This window comes from Anser anser (assembly GCF_964211835.1).
Source record: "Anser anser genome assembly, chromosome: 4".
NCBI lineage: Eukaryota > Metazoa > Chordata > Aves > Anseriformes > Anatidae > Anser > Anser anser.
In genome coordinates, this window is record NC_139724.1 from 438,834 (window position 1) to 462,924 (window position 24,091).

Genomic DNA, 24,091 nt, shown 5'->3' on the forward strand with positions numbered 1-24,091 from the left:
CCTCACCACCTTCAGAGTAAAGATTTTCTTCTTTATATCTGATCTAAATCTACCCTCTTTTAGTTTAAAGCTGTTACGTGTTGTCCTATCACTACACTCCTTGATAAAAGGAGACTACCAGAGCTTTTCTGTAGTCCCCTTTAGACACTGGGAGGATGCTATAAGGTCTCCCTCGAGCCTTCTCCTCTCCAGGGTGAACAACCCCAATTCCCTCAGCCTGTCTTTACTAGGACAGGTGCTCTAGGCCCTTGATAATCTCTGTGGCCTCCTCTGGACTTGTTCTAATACATCCATGTCCTTCTTGTGCTGGGTCCCCAAAGCTGACCATAGTACCACTCCAGGTGGGGTCTCACAAGAGAATAGCAGAGGGTAAGAATCACCTCCCTCTCCCTGCTGGCCAAGCTGCTTTTGGTGCAGCCCAGGATATGGGTGATTTTCTGGGCTGCAAGCTCACATTGCCGGGTCATGTTGAGCTTCTTGTCAACCAACATTTCCAGCTCCTTCTCCTCAAGGCTGCTTTCAATCCATTCTCCGCACAGCCTGTATTTGTGGCTGTCACTTACCTATGCTGAACTTTGATGGTAAATAATCACTGGAAATTGACAGTGAAAAGGCCAAAACAAGAGGGGCAGGGCACACACCAAACACCCACAGCAACCCCAGAAAATACATTGTGCAGCTTTATACTTACCTAACTTTTTGCAGCTATCTAAAAGGAAAATATCTGACATAGAATTAAAACCCAACCTGCTTACTAAAACTAATAGGATCTTGTGCAAACCAGGGTGAAATAGAAAAATCTCTGTGGATATTGCTACAGGCCCTTGTTTACTGTTTGGAGAGGTATATTAACCATCAACACTCTCTTAGTTTCTTTTCTGGATTCACATCTGACAGAGGACTAAAACATCACCTGAGACTCTATTCAAGGTAAACTGTACTTTGTGTGCGGGTACACTCAATTCACAGCTTGAGAATCATTGCTTGAATTACTGCTTTCACAGAAGGATGCCAGAAAAGTCTGCTCCAGATTATTTCTCACAGAAAAGCAACGGGTGCTGATTTTGCCTGAGGTTCACTTAGATTTATTGATTTCTGGCACTACTTGCACACAAAGTGGCTGATTGCATCATACATGGAAGAAGCCAGCCAAAACTCTGAAGAAGGAACACCCAGGGAAACCAAAATTGTGCTCCTGGTGTACCTAAAGTACTAACAAGGACTTCTAGGACGAATACAGAGCAGACTGATAGCTCCTGGCAAGTCCAGCAGGCCACCATGAAATCAAAGCAGGCACCTGAGCAAAGATACCCCAACAGGCCACCTCACGATCATCTATACCCATGCTCTGCTGGGACAGCCCATCCTACTGACATCTAGCTTAAAAGCTTTTCAAACTCTTCCTGAGCATTTCTTTGGTAGGTGGTTCAACAGAGTACTAATCCCAGATGATTTTTCTGGGCTGCTTCTACAAAAGGAAGAAAAGAAAACTAAGGTAACTTTTAAAAACCTATGTCCCAGCCATGAGAAATTGACAAAAGCTCCAGATCATCTGCCAAGGCAAGAAGAACAAGACAGGTAATTCTGGGATAACAAGACTCAGTTGTATTTCTTTCTGACAGGACTGAAATTTGTCAGGTTTCCACATCCAAAAGATTCACCCAATGCAGTTTCTTTTAGAAACTTTTGTTTTATAGCTTTGGCACAATTGAGACTGAGAGGGAATATGTAATTACAGCAGTACCATTTACACATCAAAGGAAAGAAAAGGGCAGAACAAAAAATATGAAGGCACTAAATTTCTAACAAATTAGGTAATTAATAAAGAAAAATTAAAATTAATATCTATATCGAAAACTTTCCCTCAAGTCAGAGGGACTGATAATTAAGCATTGCTATATTACCCAATAAAACATCGGCTGCAAGTAAGTGGTCCATCACGCTATCCAAAACATATGTCTGAAACTCCTTCTGCTGTGTTCGTGTTGATCTTTCAGGGGAAGCCTGATTCAAGAAACACAGTGAAAAAATAATGAGTATCTCTGAGGGAGCAAAAAGGAAGAGGAGGTGTTATAGGTGAATTTTTGTTTTTCTTAAGTCTCATGAACTATCATTTATTTTTCCACAGTAATTTGTCTCCAGTAAGAAGTCTTGGCTCTATCTAAAAACTTAGGGATGGACATCAGGTATACATCAGCTGTATGCAGTCTTACAGTGAGCATTACTCCAATTTATACCCAGTATATTTATTTTCTGCCCATCTAGACCAGTAACTAACATTGACAAACTGTAACAGATTAAAATACAGCAAAGCAACTGCAACAGAATGACCATGGCCTCAAATATGCTTCCTGATGTCCATGTAAAAATGCATCTCTTGAAAGTTTATTTATTTATTTAGCTTTGTGACAGCAAAGAGACACCTAGCTACCTCAGGAACTTTTAAGATTATGTATAAGAATGCTCCAAAATTCCTGCAGCTATGGAAGAAATCAGGGAGACACAGCAGCACAACAAAGAGCTAAGTCATAGGAGAACATGGACTGATGTGAACTGAACATTTCAGAAGACAGTCTGAAGAAAGTGTGGATACAGTAGTGCAGTTAAGCAGCAGTTGAACTCCTCATTGCCTGCCTAAGCATTCAGAGAGCGCTGCTTTCCACACGTGTCACCAAATGTAACAGAGTTTAACAGAAAGATTATGTAGCAACTCCGTGAATTTTTATAGCATATGGCACCAGATGTCCTGGCACCTGTTTTTATCTAACACAAATAAAACTGAGTCCTTAATATTTCTTTAGGGATTGGTAGGGATTTTATATTTTGAGCAAAACCAGTACAGCTGTCACAGGCTAATGGAAGTATAACAAATGAATCATACTCTGCAAGAATAAAACTTGAGGAAAGCTGCAACTTCTCATGCTGCACTGTTGAACATCGACTGTTGCAACCCACTTCCTGCATTTCCAGACAAATGGAGTTATTGACTAAGATGACAAAACAAGAGCTCCAAAGAGAGCACAAAATACAAACAAAACTTTGACACAGCGTACTCAGTTACATGTGCGGCAACTAACAGAGCCATTTGACTACCCAAATGAAAGCTAAGGAGTCCACAAACATAACTGATAGTAGGACTTGTGTGGAGGGAAGAACACAGTGCAGCAAGAAAAAAAACCACAAATGTCACACAGATTTTCTGCTCAATCATTTCAGGTTATCACCAATACATGCAAATTCCAGGAGGAAATAAAAAAGTCCAGAAAGCATTCTGAAAGGGAGGCTGAGAAAAACAAACACACACACACCTCTGGTGTTTGCTTCCTTAGGTTTTCCAAAGTATTAACAACAGCAAGCAAACTGTTATTTATGAGCCAAGAGTGTTCCAATTTTCTAAAACTCTTACTTCATGACTGTTTTTAAGATTCTACTGAATGGTAAAGTGAAGGTAAATAGAAATATTGAGGAGAAAAAAAGGGTTACACTAAGTTCAAATCATAAAAATCAGTTTTACCTCTAGCAAAAGATCTACCAGTGGAGTCTGTTTGCTGGCTGGTGTGAGACATAAGTTATCAATTATCAGCACCCGCATGAAGTCAAACACAAACTTCTTGGCAGGATGGTTAGTTAGGTACGTCTTGGTGCCAACATTGCAGTATTCTGACTGGCTCCTGTTCATGCCAGAATCAGCTGCGAAGGCTTTGAACTCTTCAGCTGGGGACCCAACTTCATCATCAAGATCAGTGACCTGTGAAAAACAACATGTCAAAACTCCAGAGCTGAACAGATTAGCAGCAGTCATTTTGCTCTTCTATCCTTTACATGTCTTTCTATGGCTATTCACTTCATATTTGGTTTCCTAATAAGCCTTTTTCAGCAAGACTATCATTGGATTCAGCATCAGGTGCCCAATATACAACATGCAAAACATCCAAATTCTAGTTGCTGATTGATGAGGAAAAAAGAAGTCAGTAAAAGCTCACAAGAGTTACCTGAACCAGAGATCGCATATCACATGGGAGATACTTACCAACAAGAACTTCTGGAGCAATTTTTAATTTCTATGCAAGAATACAGATTCTCATAGCAGAAAACCAGAAGTTCTGAAAAAGTTAGCAGCTAAAGCAGCGAACAAAAAGCCACGATAGAAGCCGACTGAAAAAGGCTTCAAGTTTGTGTGGTAGAGTAGCAAAAGCAAACTCACCTTTTTTTTAATGCAGTACCTTCCATCAGAGTGCAATAATCGGTAAAAACTACTTTCCCAGTACTGAAGGTGATCGAGTCCAAAAGAAATTAAAAGGAGAAAGTATTTTTAGATAATGCCTTCCTCCAAATACAAGAGGAGACAATGACTTCCCTGAAAAAGACTTATTGCATCACCAGCTTCCATATGAAGTAACCGAATGTTCTGAATTTTTGTCTGCTTCAGAATGAGAAAATTCCCAAGAAATGAAGAAAAACCCAAAGATGTAGGCTTTCTGGATTTAATGGCACATCTGAGAAAGGCTGGAAGATCGGTCAAGAATTTTCTCTCAAAGCTGAACTTAGGTGTTTTGTTGCTATAGTTAGCATCTATTTCATACGGAATTGAATAGTCTACCTCATTTGGGTAGACAGAAATGCTGGAGAAGCAAAAAGATTTGGAGTCGGAAGAGCCTTCAAATGGTGAAGAGTTCAAGTTGTCAGGCAGACAAAGTTTCACCTGTGCACTTAGTACTGAAAGGACTAAAAAACTACTTGGAGATATGCAAGACTGTTCTAAATTCTTTACACAGGTCAATGCCAAGTCAGCATTACAAGCTTGAAAATGGCACTTTTCTTCTTTTTTTCCTCCAAGAACTATCATCTACTTCAAATGCAAAAATCAATAATCTTATAAGACTCTTCAACATATATCTGTAAAAACTGATCATCTGTTTCTATTCATAATAGAAAAGACAGTATTTCAGCAATAAATATTTTCTACAGTATTTTATCATTATCTTCCCTAGTTATAGCATTTGCTAACCAGTAAGCTATCCTTCCATGCTCTTAGTGCATGGATTACATTTAGATGCCAGCTAACAACAACAGTTTATTTCTTTCCCTTTCATGGTCTAGAAATAGCAGCACTTTTCAATAACACTTAAAGGATACGTAAATTAATAACCTGTAATAGTTCTGCTTAAGGTGGCAATGCAATCAAAGATGAACTCACACCCTTCTCCTAGCTTGAACTCAGCAGTTACAGGTCAGACAGGAATATTTTTATTGGTTAAGCCCCCAACAGAAGTAGGAGGAGAAAGCAGTTTTCAATTTTGTTGCATCCTCCAAAATAGAAAGGAGAAAGACAAGCTGACTCTGTCTTTTTCCTTCTGTAAATCTGAGCTAATTTGATTCCTGTATGTGAAAAAACTGGCCTACTAGAAAAAAAGAAATGGTGTACATTCTCTCTAAAATGAAGTTTCAGGTATCATTGTGCAGCAACAGTTGAGCATGCACCCCTCTCAGTTTCAAAACCCAAGTACAAAATTTCCAGCCCAGCCTTTAAGACCACCCTTTTCTGCATGGCAACTAGAGCTTTATCTTCACATGACTATTAATTGATCCATCTTCAAAAATAGCATCCAAGGGAAAAGAAAGGAAAAAAAAAAAAACTCACTGCATTTCCTACCATCTCAGAGTAAGGTCGTATGTTGAAAGGAAACACAGTTGCTGCCAGTGCACACAGGAACTCTGGACTCATCCATAAGGAAACAAGGTCCGGCACATTGTGATACAAATAGCGAAAGAACTGCATCAAGGTGACAGGATATTCTCGAAGCCATGAGCCTTCTTCCTCAGACTGCCAAGGCTGGGTTGAAAAACAAACAGCACGTTAACACAGATGACGCTAATTGAAAAATGCTCATTTCAGGAAAGAGACACGGGAGGATGACTGGTAGGATCAAGTATGCCAAACACATTGTCAAACATGCAGTTAAACACATCATCAGAGATAGGATGAAATGTGATTGAACGTGGTCAAGTGCTTGTTCAAAGAGAGCAGAAATGTATCTGGTTGCCTGCTCAGTCACATATCAGTGTCCAAAACCAGAACATGTCAAACATGCCAGAGCATGTGTCACAACACATGGCCAAACAGCTGTCTAGAAGACATGACTGAAGACATGCTGTTCAGACGCCTGAAGTGATGTCTGATCAAACATGCAGACTATATGCCTGAGCATCTAACCAACATATGACAAATGAGTTGCTAACCGTGACAAAACACTTGTCTGGGGACATCGCTGTATGATGAACACCTGACAGCATGCAACCAAGCATACATACACAGTTTTTAACACATCAGCTTGCAGGAACCACTTTTCAAGAACACATGTCCAAGCCTGTCAGACATGTCACCATGTCATGAAATCATAAGAAGCAGAAGTGAATGACAAATGTGACAAGAAAAATGTAATGAAACAGGCCAGAACAGGTTGCTACCACATGAAGAAATGTAATCAAACATGACCAAACGTGATAAACACATGGCAGCCCAAAACTTGACAGTAACCTATGCCAGCTCATGTGTTCAAGAATGTCACGAGCAGGAGACTGAACACATCTATGTGGCTAAGAACATGTGTTCTAAGGTGATGACTCAAAATACATTGCTAAGCATGATCTGAATTGTATCAAACAAAAACCCGATAGCACATCTAAACATAGATCAGTTGGTACAGAACAACACAGCAGGGCAAGAGACAGCATGTCTCTGAGCAGGTCAAGAGCATCTGCAAAGTGGAGGGCCAAAAATGACAGAACAGGTTGCCAGCAGGAGACAGAACAAGTGGCAACAGCAATGTGTACCCCCAGCATGTCATTAGATGTGCTTTCTAGGTGTGTGTACTGGTCACACCCGGATACGCCAACACATGAGCAGCAAGCAGTCAATGCTTCCCAGAGGGTTTCACAAACATGTGATGACCAAGCAGGTAACATCTAAACAGGTACTACTTGGGAAACATTTCACGAGATCTTTTTCAGCAATTCAATGCTCTAACTCCCACATAATACAAAATTTTCTTACTGAGAAACCAACTTTGACTACATTCAAAAATGACTAGATTCAAAAATGAAAAGAACACACATTTTTCTGACAGTTAGTTCATTTCCTCCAGCATGTGGCTATTAATAGTCAGGGGACTTCTCAAGCACAAAAAATCAGCATCTCGCATTGCTCTGAGCAGATGGGATAGTGAGTCTCAAACATTCCCCTGTGATGTTAATCAGGAAAGTAATTCAGTCATCTCTGCCAAACATTTTTATCCTTCTGCTCTCTTGTTTTGCTTTACTTGCAACAAAATGTAAATCTTAGCCTTTTTGTGAAAAGCAGTGCTAATTTTATGGTCAGTAATATTTCCACAGATAATGAAAAACAAAATAAGATAAGAATAACCTCATTACAATGTTTTCTTTTTACGCATATATTACGAGTAACTCCCAGATGGGTTGGTTTTGACACCAACAAAAAATTCACGTTTCTTATTTGGCTTCTGACCGACCACATGGCAGACCCAAGCAATTCCATATATACAAATATGTACAAAATTTTTATTCTTACAGAATTCAGCATGCTCCTCAGCATTCCCAATAACAAGAAGGCAGCTTCTGTGCAAACACTATGTACTGAAGAGGTAATGGTGCCACACGAGGCAGGAACTCCGAATATAAATGTCCAAATAGAGTCTAAATCAAACTGTAAAGTGTGAAAGAGAAAAGACAAACACTTTCTGCAGTGCAATTTGATACTGCTTTTTATTACATCTATAATGCATTCATTTGACAGTGTCTAAACAATAAAGGTTAGAGGATGTGAAAAATTCAGCCCCTACAACTTTATGGGGAGATCATGTGTCATGAAGCACTGAAGAAAATTCCTTTCAACCATGGACGAACTTAACTGCAGCTCTCACCTTCTCAAGGTATTTAAGTCTTCTGAAACAAGAAGTGACCTGTCAGCACAAACCCTGCACCATCAACACTTTCTTTTGGCACATGTAGTAACAAAAGCCACATGGTGTTCCATAGGAAAAACATGAACGAAACAAATACACTATGCTGTATTTTCCAGTAATTAAACAACAACAACAAAAAAGTCATTAAAAATAAGTAAGAAAAGGAAAAACTGCCCAATCTCTAGCATTAACAGCTCTACTGCTATGTATTTTAGGTAGCTGCATTTGATTTCAATTTAGCATTGCTGTACTTCAACTCTATAAGCAGAAGATGAGCTTCATGACTCTACTTTCCCACAGCACAGTGTTGCCTGTGCTGTCTAGTTCCTCTTGAGAAAATAAGCAGGCAGAATACTTTCTGGTCTGTAATTTTCACCTTCCCTTTACCACCAAAAAACAGATGTTAGCACTGTTAGTATCTGTTCTAAACAGGTACACCGTCAACCTGGAGTGTGGCTTTTCTCCATAAAAGACTACACTAAGGCTTCCTAGGTTTCTGTTGAAGGCTATTTATTTACATATAATTAAAACAAGTTCAAAATCAACCTACACAGAATGCTAATACACTTTTATTTTTCCACTGAGAACTAAGATGTCTCCCTTAAACTTTTCTGAAATAAGTACCTTGTATTTTTCTGTAACCTCATGAATGCTCTTTAATACAGCAACTCCCTGCTCTTAATAAATAAATGCTCCCTTCAATGTCATCCTGGCTCCAGATCAGACCAGAAAGAAACTAGCTTCATCTATGCCATACCAGGCTGGCTTCCACGTACTCCCACCATATCTTGTCCTCCCACTCCCGCACAGAGCAGCACAAAACAAGCCGTACTGACTTCTGCGTCAGCTGCTGGGGTTTGGGGGTGTTAATCTGTAATTTTCTTGGATGGCAGACAGAATTACACTTACATCTTATTAGATAATCCCTACCTGGGACCCCTGATTACATTGGCTGCTGGCGACAGGTGCACTGACCTGCAGGTTTTCAGGCAGTTCAGTGACTGGCTGCTGCAGGAAAAGGGCCATGAGGAGGAAGTAGAGTGCAGGTACATTAGTGTGCTTAGGCAGAAGGGACTGCAGGACAGGAAAGCCCGGGAAATGACACGCATCCCGGTTAATCTCCCGGACTGTCGATCTGCCACCAGCGCTCCTGCCAACATTGAACCCTGAAATAAAAAGACAAAAAGCCAACAATGTTAATAGAGAAATACCTGCGAAACTCATCCTTAAATCAAGTATTGAGCTCAAGAGGGTACCTCCACATAAATTTAACATTGTAACAAGGGAAAACTTGCATACTGGTTATCACACACATACTATGCAAGTCACTTCAGGTATCTAATTATTTAATTACTACAACAGGAAAAAATTGCCTTCCAGTACCACACCACATAGATAACCCTGCACCACGAAAACTGCTTAATGCTGTTCCAGACACACTCAGATTCATTTTCTGACCGCTACCAGAAACTCAAGACTTTAAAGATACCCAGCTTCTGAAAAAAAGTTATTTCACTAGCTGAGAGGAAAATCACACCTTAATCTCGGGAACTGAGTAGTTCAGTTATGTTAACAACCAGCAATCCCACAGCTGATTTAAGTAAATGGGCTGTAAAATGATTTCCACGCATGCTTCACAGGGAACTTGCTTCAGCTGCTTTGTTACTGATCAACCAGTATGAAGCATCAAATGCTCTTATTTTTAAGTGTTGCCAGAAACACAAAACACCTTTTGTGACCCTTTTGTCCTCAGTTATTTCATTTCCCCTTTGAACATCACACAGAGAGTACAGAAGCGCTCATTTTGCAGTAAGTACAGAGGCAGGAAGATAACTCAGTCTCTGGGTCAATGCAGACCGTCAAATTTTTTTTCTGATGTTGCCAGAGATAAGGTCAGTCAGGCTGTTTTTGTGAGGCTCTAATACAGAGATGGTTCTCAGCAGAAACTGACTATTTAAAAGAATATATACAAATTAAATCCTTGCCACGAAGCCACACTAACTCTATCAGTAAGCGTAAACAAAAATGGCTCTCAGACGGTTTCAGGTGAAGTCTCAGAGCCAACGTTTTGCAAGGCAATAAAAAAAAAATACAGAGTGTGAAAATTAGGTAATCAGATAAATCATTGCCATTTGATGAGATACAGTTTTAGAATTATCTTGTTCATCACAGCCTAGCCTGGCATCAGTTAAATTGATATTATAATACAAAACCAAAAAGGACTACTACATATGCTCTCCAACTGTGATTGCACATCTAATTTAGAAAGATTCTGTGGACTGAAGAAAATTATGTTATGGGACATTTGAAACAAATCTCGAATAAAAAATAAAAACGTCAGTGTCCTAAAATATCAGTGGGTTTAAAATTTTAAGACACGTGCATGCAAACTGTGAAAAATTTGTAAGATTTAAGACCTGAACCAGTAGCTAAACAACAGCTGCTACAGTATGTTAACAATACATCTTTGCACACATAATACGGTTTCATAAAAAACTCTGATTGCCGAAACTTTTGTAGTTTATTATTGATACAAAGAGTCATAATATATGGCTTAATACCCTGAGAGATATATTATGGGAAACCACTGCAAAGAGACTGAATTCCTGCAAAGGTCTAATAACCTGGATAAACAATGCCCTAAGAATCCACAAAGAAAATCTTTAATAAGGGCCAAGGGGTAAAACATGAGCCCAAGAAATCACAAGAGCAAGCTAAGCAGAGGAGACGAAGGACTGAGATAATGCTTTGCACACACAAATTCCCAAGGTAGCACAAATCCCAACTGGTATATCTATTGGCACAGAATTCACTAGACAAAGCAGCACAGATTTAACACTGCATGATACTATGACTAATGTAACAATTACATTTTTCTTAATTAGTTTGAGTGTAGCACCTTGCAACAACACTTGTGATGCTATGCTGCCTTAGCATTTAGCTCATATGTGCCTGCCCATGGGACTTACTTAACCATACATTGATGGTAACACGACACCAACTGCAGTTCAGCTACATAGGCTTTTTGCAGACAAAAAGCTAAGACTGAACTATAACAATATCTGTGCAATGTCAGCTGAAGGGCAGTTGTGTAGAACTGCTCTCTTTTGCTTAGCAAATCTAACTCTTAATTCTAAGAAAAACGAAGGGCAACATCATCTGATCAGAGCAGAGACAACAGTAACAGAAAGGATGTATCCATCTGAGAGTTTTCATACTGTACCTAGCACAGTACCAATCTTATTGGTCAAGACTGAATCCGTCTGATCAAGCCAGCCTCCACCACTGAGACCTTCCTTAAATTTAATAAGGATGGACTGATTACTCAACAGGACCACAAGAATTCGCATGGCAGCTGTGACCGTGGTGGAATGCAAATGTTCTTCCATGAACATCATAATCCAATCAAAACCCAGGGTCTTGACCAGTTCTTCACAAGCCCTAATAAAGGGGGAAAGAAAATCTGTGTAAATGCTTCAACAGTTCCTATGAAATTACACAATTTAACTAGTGAATAGATTGTGGACTGTATAATTCTCTCCTTTGAAATTAAAAACATAATATCCTTTCTAGATCTAAAGTTTTTTGTACTTACTGCAAACTAACAGCTGTCTTCTCTTTAGATGTATATAGAAGTTTCAGGAGGATATCTAAAAGCCTGTTCCGCAGGAGAATAAGGTTAGCTGAAACAAGTCCTCCAAAATCATCTTCTGTTCCTAGACATCAAGTACAAAAAGAATTAAGCAAAATTAGTGTGATTTAAAAAAAAAAATAATTAAGCAATTTTTTTTTTTTAGAACTCCAACCATTTAAATGCTATTCATAAATTCCATACACAAGTAAACTCAATCTGTTCCTACTCAGGTCAAGAAAAAGCCATGCTCTATTGTGGACAGCCTGCTACGCTTGACCTGGCGCACACTGCTGAGGAATGTTTGGTGCCCCATTATCGTCACACAGCGTTTGGTTGATTTGAAAGATGGGCAGAAGGATAGCACAGACAGTTATCTAAACTGAGGCGGTCCACATTAGCTAAGCCAGTTGGTTCCTGGCAGGCAGATGCATAAAAACAACCTGACAAAGGAAAGGGTGTGGAAAAAAAGGGGATTCATAAAAACCCCAAACAGTTGGCTAAACATTATGCAATCTGGGATAAAATTTAAAAAAAAAGAGATTTTTAAATAAAATAAAACTAACATTTTCCAGCTTATGCAAAATGTAAGAAATGGAAGAACAATTAATTTCCTTTTCAATCAAGTCAGAACCCGAAACCCCTTATCAGTCAAACAACACTCTGGTTCCAAAATGTGCTAATACACACAACTCAAGGTTAACTTCACAGCTATTTTTTGAATCCCTCTATTAGTACCTTACTTTATCTAAGGAGGAGCAGGTTTTCCACAATGTTAAAAAAAATTACAACTCGAGCAGAGACATGCAAAAAAGGAATACAGATAAATGGACACATACTGGGCCAGAGATCTGCGCCTAAGTCACAGACAAGAAAACAAAGCATCTTCAAAGGCAGCAATACAGCATAACTGATCAAGACCAGTAACCTATAAATCTACCGTCCTCTGTCTCAAGCTTCCCTTAGCACTCCTGACACAGTGTGCCTTTCTCCCCATGGTTCTCCAGTGTCCCTGGTAGGCAAAAAGCAGCACAAGCTCTGGTTAGCTTAGAAAAAAACATATGGCCAGCCTGCAGAGGGAACACGAATTTCGATCTCTCTACTATACCCAAGACACTGTTTTTTACTGAAAAAGTTGGAATTTCATCATCTCCGAGACTGCAACGAGAGAAAGTGTTCAGAAAGAAGAGGAGAGACATGTGAGACTGATAAATGTGCAGATCACCTAACCTTGTTCTTCAGGAAACAAGATGAGTCAAGCTAACTGTGCAACAGAAACCCTGTCCCTCTCACTGGTCCCTGCCTATCTGCATCCCAAGAGATGCAGAAACTTAGCGTCTTAGAGCACCCACTTGAGTTATTTGGTTCAAATCCACTGCTGGGTTAAATCATTTGGACTAGGGGAGACTAATCAAATCCACAACTGTATCAGCTTCTTTTCCTTAAAGAACAAGGGTAGAAATGTTCTCAAAAACTAAACACAAATACTCTTGAAGTACATATATATATATGTATACACACACACACACACATATATATATATTTAAGGAGGAAAAAAAAACCACCTTACACTGCGTGAATTATTTTTCCCATTTCTCCACACGTGGAGGGTGCACCTGGCAGATGCACCTAGCAAATCATTCTCTTTTCTTTTTTTCCCTCCCCATAACAAAGCTGAGATGCACAACTGATAGGAAAGAACAAGTGGGTGAAGCAGAAGGACAACATTCAGTATTAAGTGAAGGAAAACAAAATAAGAGTGCATGAGTTTTGCACTGCTTTGCATGCAATACGCAAATCTCAAGTTCCACAGTTAACCTGGCAGCCATATTATAACTAAAATACATTACTGGTAATGATACCGTTGTACATTTCAAGTATAAGTACAGAAGAGATCATAAACTATTTCTCTTCTACTGCTTCTAAGGCATACAATGACTTACCGCCGTCAAGCTTTTCTTCATTGTTTATTTCCATGACTACGAACTTCTCACAGACTGCAAACGTAGGTAAAGTGGAAGAGATGAACTGTCCAAACCTTGACACACACAGAAATAACATCATGCATTGATATGACAGATGAACTCACATCCATCAATAATTTCCATCTAATGTAAAATCACAACGCTAGTGGAAGGGCATTATCCAAAAGCATCAACTTTCCAACATCTGATAAAAAATAGCTGATAAAAAACAGCTGATAAAAATAGCCTCAATCTAAAGTTACTTGCCCAAAAGTGAAGTAATGTACAGTAATTAATGGAATCTTGGCAGACAAGTCTGCAGTTACAGGAGTTGGACAACTCTGAGATTCAAGAAAGCAAATGTGGAGATACCTCCAAGTCCTAGTAAAATGAACACCACAAGTTAAAGAACAGAACAAAACATTGTTCTCCAACTTTTACAGCTGAACAAGTATTACATCCCCCAAAATCATTCATCTGGTATAACATTCACGTCTACAGCTTCAGGTGATATAACAAGGTCATGGTTTTCAAGAACAAGATGATGATATACTATGAAAAGAAAGGAAACTGAATACATTCCTCTTTCTTCTGGAAAAATCCTCAAAAAGTCCTTAGTTACTGTAATTTATCTCAAGTTGTAAAACATTTTTCATTTTTATTTCCGGGAAGCAGAAGTAGTTATGTCGGAATACTCAGATTTATATTGTAGAATCTATTCCATTGGAAGAGAAGCACGACATCTGCACTGTTTATTCTTGAAATACTCTCTGATGTTTTCAAAACTTTTAATTGTACTTAACATAAGAACCTGAAATTATGACCATTCATACACAAGGAATATCTAAGCCCGGCAATATTTTATTCATTTCCATTATAATCAAACAGGAGATGAAAAAATTAAGTTATCAATGAGTTTAACTTGTTTAAAAGCACTTCAAATACTCCTGTGTGTATCAGTTGCAACTATTAATGTAACTTTCAGTCATAATTAATAGTACCATAACTGACAATCTTAAATATTTTTCTGTAGTCATCATTCAGAAAAACCATCTTGAAATTAGCCTTTCGTGAGAGAGAATAATCGAAACTGCATTTTAACTGAAGTATTCTCGTACTCCACCTGAAATAAAAATCAATGGTATTTAAAAGTGCTCAGTATGTCACACCAACAATGGACCAAGAATACGGCACCAATGCTACCTGCCTGAAAAACACTACACCAGTTTAATCATTCAGTTGTACCTATTGAGATATAAACTGAATTTAATACAGAAATCAAGGCATTACCAAAACTATTATACCTATGCACTCAGTCACTTAAAAGAAAATATTCAGTCCGTATTTGACATTAGTTACTCCACAATAGTATTGTCGCTAAGTACTTTCGAGCAAGGTCAGCAACATAATAAAAACACGTAAGCCAGAATTAATATAGGTGTGGGCTACCTGAGCAAGTCGTAGCTGCTGGGGAAGCCTTGAAGCAAAAAGCTCAGCACATTACTAATTGCAGCAATAGTAGGCTGGGACAGAGACGTATCTCGAAGAGTCAAGAGCAGTCTTGGGATGAGTTGGAATTCCCTCATTAACTTAGCGTTCTTTGCTGCTTCACTGAAGGAAGGAAGGAAGGAAAGGAGGTGTCGGTTTAAAACTAGAGCTCCCTATAAATATTACCTAATCCTGGAAGCCTCACCAGGACACTGGCATCAACTTATACCTGGACTCTGTGAGAAGTTCGATGAAGTGTTCAAATAACGACAGGTGAAGCTCATAGGGTGCGTGAAGCCAGACCTGAAATAAAGAATAAACAACGGTAAGTTTGGTACACAAATCCATTTCAAGATTCAGAACTGACATTCGAGCTTCATACAGCAAAAGTTATGAAAAGCTTGAATAGAGTAAAACTTGTTGCCCATGTTACTGTTTACCTGGCCTGATTGCACGCCTCTCAATTGTTCCTTCTTCAAATTCACTTATCTGTTAAACATACTAGCAAAGACTAAAGAAACACACATTGGTACCCATTGATAGTCTCTATAAATTTATCACAGTAGAATGTTAGAGTTATAGACAAAAACGTTTATCACTTTCCGGAATTCTTCTTTAAGAGGTGGTACAATTCCACTGACTCCAAAGGAATTATTAGGGATTTACAGTGTTGATGTGAAATGCTGAATGGGACCAACATGATGATTCGGCTGAAGCAAAGATTCTCTTTGTGAAATTGACTATCTTCTGCCGGCACTGAACTCAAGGCGTTCCCTGATCTTTGTTTCGTGTGGTGTTTTGTTTCATCCGTTTTAACCTTTACCCAGAAATTTCTGCACAGCATTTTCAACAATTTATATCTACTAGCAAAAAAAAAAAAAGAAAAACACACAAAAAAAACCCAACACCCCAAACTATTATTCAAAAGTAGTAATAAAATACGTCGAGTCAGAAAACTCCAAGTTATAATTTCAAATCTTAAAATTGGCTTGCTATTGAAGAAAGTATAATTAATATTTGTGTTCAGGTGTGTAAGATGGTCTGAAATGAAAGTTTCCTTGCTTTTGCTGTTCTTTAAATCTTATCTAAAATGATCAGAACAATCTTTCCTTTACCACGCTTAGCATAAGATTAAGAACACCTAATTTATCCAATTTTAATGAAATGTTTGGGTCACTGCTTTCTGAATACATAAATTTAAAAAATGGGAATTATAAAAACACAAGTCAGAAAGTGTGACTTCCTGAGGCTTCTCAAAAGTTTCTTCCTAATGAATCACAGACGTATCACTTGCCTTAATGTGTGTGTGTGTTCTCTCTCCTAAACTGTTCATCCAACTTAACGCCTCTACCACAAATATTAGATCAGGTACATGTAATGACTTCTATCAGATGTACATTTACTTGTGCTCATTAATAGCAAGCACAAGGAAACCGTTGTTATTTAAAAGATTTGTTTAAAAATAGTTTTTTAATACTGAAGAATTAATGTTTAAACAGAGCATGAACTTACTTCTAGTTTCAATATTCTTCACCAAAAAAAAGAAGAAACTTGAGCAGTTTTCATTTCCTGATTTTTATGCTGTAACTGTAGTGTATTACCAATCTTGGCGATAGTTTTTTCAGTTGTGTTGAAGTCCTCTAAACTCTCGAAGTTAACAAGGCCATTTGATTTTGTTAACATGAAGGCTATATTAAGTGGCAGGCATTTTTTCAGAGGGAAGACACTTTAAAGACTCCAGAAGTGCTTTTACGTACTCAAATGCATATATATAAAAACAGTAAAATAAATAACCCCGCGTTTTAGAGCCATTTGTGAAAAATGGACGTATGTCATATCTTGTAGTTGGATCTTTTATTTATTTGAAGTGTATGAGAATCACAACAGTTTTACTCAGTCTGGGTCAGATACAGATAATAATAAAAGGGACAAACACCAAATGGTGAGTTCTCTGCATTGTTTAACACTGTCAATCAGCCTCTTTTACATTAGCATTTAATTCTGAACTTGTCTACTTTCCCCAGTTTAAAACACTTCAATATTTCAATAGGCTGTGCAAGCAGATTTTTATCTACCTTATTATTAACATTGCAGGAGACACATGATGAAGTGATTCCCATGTGCATTGAAAAATCTACCTCCTACTGTTACTTTCAGTGCATCTTTCACACCTTAATGTATCTACTGCAGTAGAACACACTAGTTAAAGGAAATTACTGTGGAATAGAAAGCTAAAAAACATCATCTAGAACAACAAAAAACACGACCGTGCTTGGTACTCATTAATGGCTTGTAGAACGACTCAAGCCATTTCAGCAAGAAAAATTACCAATAATCTTGCTGCTGAGCTGCTGTTCTGTACAATATACAGAATAGTAAGTTTGCAGGATAACAACCTCATCTGCTGTTGCTCAGTATTTAAGGTATGTCGTCAGTTTACTCAAGTACTCATTAGCCAGTATCATGAGGACTTCTCTGTGTAGCTTCACGTACCTCAAAATCACAGAGCAGATCCTGGAAGGCAATAGAGTTTGGAATAATGGAGGTCTCATGCCCACTGTCAACAGTTCCCACCAAGGAAAAGGTGAGATGAAGTATGTGACTGTTCAGAAGGGATCGTTTCTTCTTTAACAGCATTGCCAGCAACTTGAACAAATAAACAGATACGGAACTATTACCCTATGAAAAGGCAAGCACGTAATCTACGCATAATGAAGCATGGGTGGAATGGCTGCATCTCTTTTGAGAAGGCCCATAAATTACCTCTGATGCTTGAAATTTTTGGTGAAAAAGCTTGAAAAAGGCATTACAGCTGATTAGAACAAGAGTGTACCCAGGATCCCCTCCAGCTCACGAGAAAGTTTCTGTTCTAAACTGCAGATGGTATCTAGGCCCTGATAGTTAGGCACATGCACCTCTCAGCTCTCTGGTAGTCACCCACAGCTTAAGGCAGCACGTGATACGTGCTCACATGTGTGTTCCTGGAAAGCAAGACACATGCAGATACGGTAGTCTTCAATAGACCAGTCTGCACCTCTGGAGTACCATAAATACAAATGAGAGGTACTCTGTCACTGAAGAAAAGTATCCATCACTAGATAGATCTGAATAACCCCAACTTTCTGTCCCATTAAGTGACACACTAGAAAAACAAAACAGAACAAAACTCAGATCCTTGCTACTCGTCAAAGCCAACGGCATGAGCTGAATGCTGGCTTGCTCAGCTCAGCTTCACCATCTGCTTTGAAACAACGAGTAAAAAACATACAATTTTCCATGACTCTTTCCTAAACTGTGCTATTTCCTGAGGTCAATAGAAACAGAATATAAGTTGTGTGATGATCCACAGATCATTTATTGTGCAAGAAACACTGTCTAGATTTTTTTGTTCAAAGTCAAGGTCCACAACAGGCTAAACGGAATATTAAGTTTCAACATAACTATAAGTAGCCATTAGCATTACAAGGTTTGTAAATATGCTGCCTAAACCACATGCCAAATTTTCAGTTTCAATAAAGTCATCCTCATGAGAAACAAAGTTCATTGGTCATGTGAACACCTTTTTCAAGTCAGTCGAATAATCCTTTTGCATAACTGATTGTACTTTCTCCACCCCAATGGAGATTTAACAAGTGTTAAGTTGGCAAGTGAACACCTCCACTAATTATGAAGTCTATGCGATCTCCTCAAAATAACAATTCTAGGAGTCTGCTTGTTTGGTTTCCTCGATGTGTCCAAATCCTTCTCTCTCGCTGGTAGACCACTGAGACAGAAGCTCCAGAGGCTTGGAGTTGTGGACTCACATTAACAGGGTAGTACCACTAAGTTGTGCTCTTCCTTGCTATTAATGAAGAGTCAGATTCAGCAGAGCAGTTCAATAGACACAGCTGCCTAGAAAAACTTTCCACTCTGTTCCTTGAAAGCTATCCCAAATAACTCATCTATGTTCTGAGCTGAGAGCTCAGAAAACTTAAGAGCAGAAACTCAGGTTACCATGACACAAAGAATTCCAATGGGACTTGAGAGCACAGACACTGAAATTCAATTAGCCTGGTCTGTTTAAAGACATTTCTTACATACCTGATAACCTCTGATTCTTTCCATTTCTTTGCTGGCTAGCGGATTGCTTTTTACCACGCAGACTAAGGCCTTCACAGCTGCATACAATCCTTCTACATCTGAAGCCATGGCTACAAGTCCTAAAATAGCAGCAGCTCCACCAATGTACTGCAGTATAGTGGCAACAGGCTTGGGGACAAATGTTCTTACTCCTGAGCACAGGTAGTGAAAATTAATTAATTAAAATCAAGTCTTATTCTTGTAGAAATTAATTGGGAGTTCATGCAAGTAATTTGCAGTCTACCCCGCTTGATTTATTAAAACAATATCACTATGTGTATTATGACACCTCAGAAGAAGCGATGATGGAAATTTTGCATTGAAAAATAATTTACGAACTAAAATCAATTAAGTGCATTTCCCCAACAGTACTTACATAAACAGAAAAAAGCATCCCGTATCAGTAAAAAGAAAAAAGATGAACGGTATGTCAATAAAGTATAAAAATGTAAAATCAGTTTAACAGTGTACCATAAAAATCACATTGATCATTTACATGATTCATCTTCTGGTACTAAGTTCTTATTGACAAGTACTTAATGATGTTTAAACCTAATAATTCTCAAATACTCAACTCACCCAAATATCCTACCAAAGCTGCACCAATGGAACGTGCAGGTCCGTTCAAGTGCCCTGCTGAGTTATGTACCAGCTTCACAGGTGTGGCATTTTCATGAGAAGAAATTGCCAGCTTTAAGGAATAAGGAAAAAAAGGAGGATGAAGGGAAGATTTTTTCCTGTATGAGCCTGAACTCAACCTATTTTCCTCCTGTGATAGTGAGTAAACACAAAATAAAACTATACTGTAGTCATTAGTACATCCTCTACAGTGAAATCTGCAATCTCCAAAGTTTAAGGATGATTAATTAATTTAAAAAAAAATCCCAACAGACGGTCCCTCACTTAGACGAAATATATAAACCAATACACAGATTTCCAAAACTGAATCACAGTCAAAAGACTAAGCTATCAGTTTTGTTCATCTGCAACTGTAGTTCAGTAAGTATTGTTCAATTATATCATCTCAGTAACTGCTATCTACATTGAAAAGACATAACACCTCCAAAAGAAGACAAGCTACATCACTACTAGTAATTTGAAGAACAGGAATACATCTACAATCTCACCACTCCCCCCACCTTCTTTTTAAAGATTCAAGTCATCGTAGGCAACTCTGACAAGTACCTCACTTTTCCTAGTTTCAATGAGTAAACTGACTTGAAAAGTCATACACCAACCAACTCATTTTCCAACGTACCTGTTTAGCAATGGCTTTACTATCCAACTTGTTGTAAACTTTCCTTATTTTTGCAACTGTAAATGAAGAAACCGAGAGAGCATAGAGACCAAAAGAGACCTTCTCTTCTGGTACTAAAGATACCGGAGATGGGTTGTTTCCCTCACATTTGGAATCTTTGCCTTAAAGACAGAATAAAAACTCATTTTAAAAAAGGCACTGATTTTCTTTTCAGTTTAAACAGTAAAATTGAGAAGTTACATTTCAGAACAGGCACAAAAAAGAGCTTTTATAGACCTCTGAGATTTGACACTGCTTTTGTGTATTTGTTCACCACAGGCAAAACTAACTTGATGGCGTTCAAGTCTACTATTAAAGTTAAAAGACAACAAAAAACAAACTTTTCCTTTCAATAAGGTCTTCTATATTAACACTTAATGGCAACTGGCAGCTTGTGGCTTGGCCAAGCAATAAAAGACACAGCTTTTCCTTATCTGAACTTTTGGCAACATTACTCCTATTCTCAGTTAGTGTCCAGCCTAAGGGCTGTTCGCTTTCACTTCCACCTGAAGAATGGCAAAGGGACTACTCAATAAACATGATATTATTTGGTCCATCTGCATCTGTGTGTGTGACAACAGGCTTTATACAATGATTTGCTAAGCAAACTGCATATAGAAAATGGTACAAGAGATGCAAGAGTGAATAAAGATCAAAAGGATCAGGCACTGCAGAGAGGTATAACCCTATCTTTTTTTTCCTTTTTTTTTTTTTTTTTTTTTTTTAAAATCTGCAGCTCCCATACTGAAGGCTTCTTGTGAGGCATTGCAAATACTACAAGCAACGGTGGTCTACAATACTTAGTGCATGTGCGTGACATAGCACCAGAAAGCTTCACGAAGAGATTTGCTTCTGCATCATCATTCCAAGTCAAAAGGCGTCTCCAACGCCACTGAAATATATTAACAAAATTGAAAAAGCGTGAAGTTTCCTCACCTAACACCGAAATAAGTGACAAAGATGGGGGTCTACACAATTTGTTCAATACGTATCACGTCTCTGTTAAGTCTCACTTGAGCAAATTTCAGATGTCTCAGTTTCCCCATAAATGAAATCCTTATAAAATCTTCTGCTCACAGGGATGCCCTGAGAAAATAACTGCATTTCAGCAAACAAAGGAAGTAATGTATTCTCCTGAACTAACTGCTCTTTTAGGGCTCTTTACAAGGCCAGAAGAGTATTGGCTTTTTCACTTCTTAGTTTAAACACAGAAGAAATTCTCAGAAGACGGTAATCTTGCTTACTGAAATAGGGGACAGAACTTCTGAAACAAGTACAGCACAGGCAACGGGGAAGTCAGATATAATTTCCTTGGAAAGGGGACAAGGAGCAGAATGTGGCCCTCATAATCCACGAGGAAATGGTTGGCGACCTGCTACAGCACTTGGATGTATGCAAGTCGATGGGGCCCGATGGGATCCACCCGAGGGTACTGAGAGAACTGGCAGAAGAGCTGGCCAAGCCGCTTTCCATCATTTATCAGCAGTCCTGGCTATCAGGGGAGGTCCCAGTCGACTGGTGGCTAGCAAACGTGACGCCCATCTACAAGAAGGGCTGGAGGGTGGACCCAGGAAACTATAGTCCTGTCAGTCTGACTTCGGTGCCAGGGAAGCTCATGGAGCAGATTATCTTGAGTGTCATCACGCGGCACTTGCAGGGCAACCAGGCGATCAGGCCCAGTCAGCATGGGTTTATGAAAGGCAGGTCCTGCTTGACGAACCTGATCCCCTTCTATGACAAAGTGATGCGCTTAGTGGATGAGAGAAAGGCTGTGGATGTGGTCTACCTTGACTTCAGTAAGGCTTTTGACACCATTTCCCACAGCATTCTCCTCAAGAAACTGGCTGCTCATGGCTTGGACTTGCGTACACATCATTGGGTTAGAAACTGGCTGGGTAGCCGGGCCCAAAGAGTCGTGGTGAATGGAGTTGGAAACCGGTCACTAATGGTGTCCCCCAGGGCTCAGTACTGGGGCCAGTTCTCTTCAGTATCTTTATCAGTGATCTGGATGAGGGGATCAAATGCACCCTCAGTAAGTTTGCAGATGACAGACACCAAGTTAGGTGCACATGTTGTTAGGTGCACAAAGCTTCCTGGCAGAGAAGGACCTGGGAATATTTGTTGATAGTCAGCTGAACATGAGCCAGCAGTGTGCTCAGGTGGCCAAGAAGGCCAACAGCATCCTGGCTTGTATCAGAAACAGCGTGGCCAGCAGGACTAGGGAAGTGATTGTCTCCCTGTACTCAGCTGTGGTGAGGCCGCACCTCGAGTACTGTGTTCAGTTTTGGGCCTCTCACTACAGGAAGGACATGGAGGTGCTGGAGTGTGTCCAGAGAAGGGCAACGAAGCTGGTGAGGGGTCTGGAGAACAAGTCTTACGAGGAGCGGCTGAGGGAGCTGGGGTTGTTCAGCCTGGAGAAAAGGATGCTCAGGGGTGACCTTATCGCTCTCTACAGGTACCTTAAAGGAGGCTCCTTTGGTCTATTCTCCCACGTGCCCAGTGATAGGACAAGGGGGAATGGGCTAGAGTTGTGCCAGGGAAGATTTAGGTTGGATGTTAGGAAGAACTTCTTTACTGAAAGGGTTGTTAGGCGTTGGAGTGGGCTGCCCAGGGAAGTGGGTTCAGTCACCATCCCTGGAGGTCTTTAAGAGACGTTTAGATGTAGAGCTTAGTGATATGGTTTGCTAATTACAACTTGCACAGATCCAATGTGCATTCCAGGAGAAATAGTAAATGACTAGCAGATAACTAAACCCAGACTTACTTGCTAGGTTTGACTATCTGTCAAAACAGCCAGCACAAGCCACAGATCTGCACACGACGTAATGCCATTCCCCACACTTTCTGATTCAGGATGTGCAAGGAGAACCATCTACTTGTCCTGGATACTTTGGTCTTTCGCTGCCTCAACAGTATCTATACTTGCAGTTTTTTTCCATCACCTCTCTGAGGAAAACATTCACTATGAAAGCTACAACTGTATGTTCTCTTGACATACTTTGTTTCTTAGCACTCTGCGCTCACTGCTTGCTTCCTTCCTTGAGTTGGTGGATGGTTTCGCACTGGAAGAGCTAGAAAGCATGGAGGTGCTCACAGGGAGACACGACCCAAGTACAAGACAACCTGATATGTTCCCCTTTTCTATGTCTCCGTTAAAGGTCTAGTGATAGCTACATAAAGCAATAAATGTATACTGATATTGGTGAGGAGAAAATGTAAACTGCACAGAAAGACAGGGAACACTACAGAACAGGAAAATCTTGCTTGTGACAGCCCATCTTACCAGAGGCATTCAAGAATCCATTGCCCCAGTTGCACATTTCCATACCTTTTCGCATTACAATCCCTTAAATTTCAAACAAGAATACTTACAAACTGTAATGAAATCACCCAGAATTTTTCCCAATACATGATTTAAGACTATCTGCTGCACTATAATCCCTCCTGTTTCTTTTTTTTCCCCTTGTCCCTCAGTTGACTGATCTAGGCCCTACAAACAATTCTATTTCAAGACAGCTGCGTTTAAAGCACAGAATAAATGGCAGATTTGTAAATAAGCATGAGTGCTATCAATAAAAACTGACAAGTTCAAATGCCTTTCCAATTTCAC

At 39.3% G+C, this 24,091-nt stretch overlaps 1 protein-coding gene across 18 annotated transcripts in view; it reads right to left on the bottom strand.

The window, feature by feature from the left end:
• The window catches only part of WDFY3 (WD repeat and FYVE domain containing 3), a 189,011-nt gene that overhangs the window by 38,266 nt on the left and 126,654 nt on the right, over window positions 1-24,091 (bottom strand). For 9 of the 18 annotated variants that reach the window (XM_083834169.1, XM_083834167.1, XM_083834168.1 and 6 more), the window contains 14 exons: window positions 20,443-20,603; window positions 19,764-19,953; window positions 19,146-19,336; window positions 17,559-17,711; window positions 15,295-15,368; window positions 15,027-15,188; window positions 13,557-13,651; window positions 11,578-11,698; window positions 11,206-11,423; window positions 8,913-9,148; window positions 7,589-7,723; window positions 5,642-5,833; window positions 3,515-3,748; window positions 1,905-2,004 (listed from right to left, as the gene is read on the bottom strand). In XM_083834169.1, coding sequence (XP_083690295.1) covers window positions 1,905-2,004; window positions 3,515-3,748; window positions 5,642-5,833; window positions 7,589-7,723; window positions 8,913-9,148; window positions 11,206-11,423; window positions 11,578-11,698; window positions 13,557-13,651; window positions 15,027-15,188; window positions 15,295-15,368; window positions 17,559-17,711; window positions 19,146-19,336; window positions 19,764-19,953; window positions 20,443-20,603 — 2,262 coding nt within the window. The remainder of the gene's footprint in view (window positions 1-1,904; window positions 2,005-3,514; window positions 3,749-5,641; window positions 5,834-7,588; window positions 7,724-8,912; window positions 9,149-11,205; window positions 11,424-11,577; window positions 11,699-13,556; window positions 13,652-15,026; window positions 15,189-15,294; window positions 15,369-17,558; window positions 17,712-19,145; window positions 19,337-19,763; window positions 19,954-20,442; window positions 20,604-24,091) is intronic. The other 9 variants (XM_083834160.1, XM_083834166.1, XM_083834163.1 and 6 more) reach the window with 6 other exon arrangements.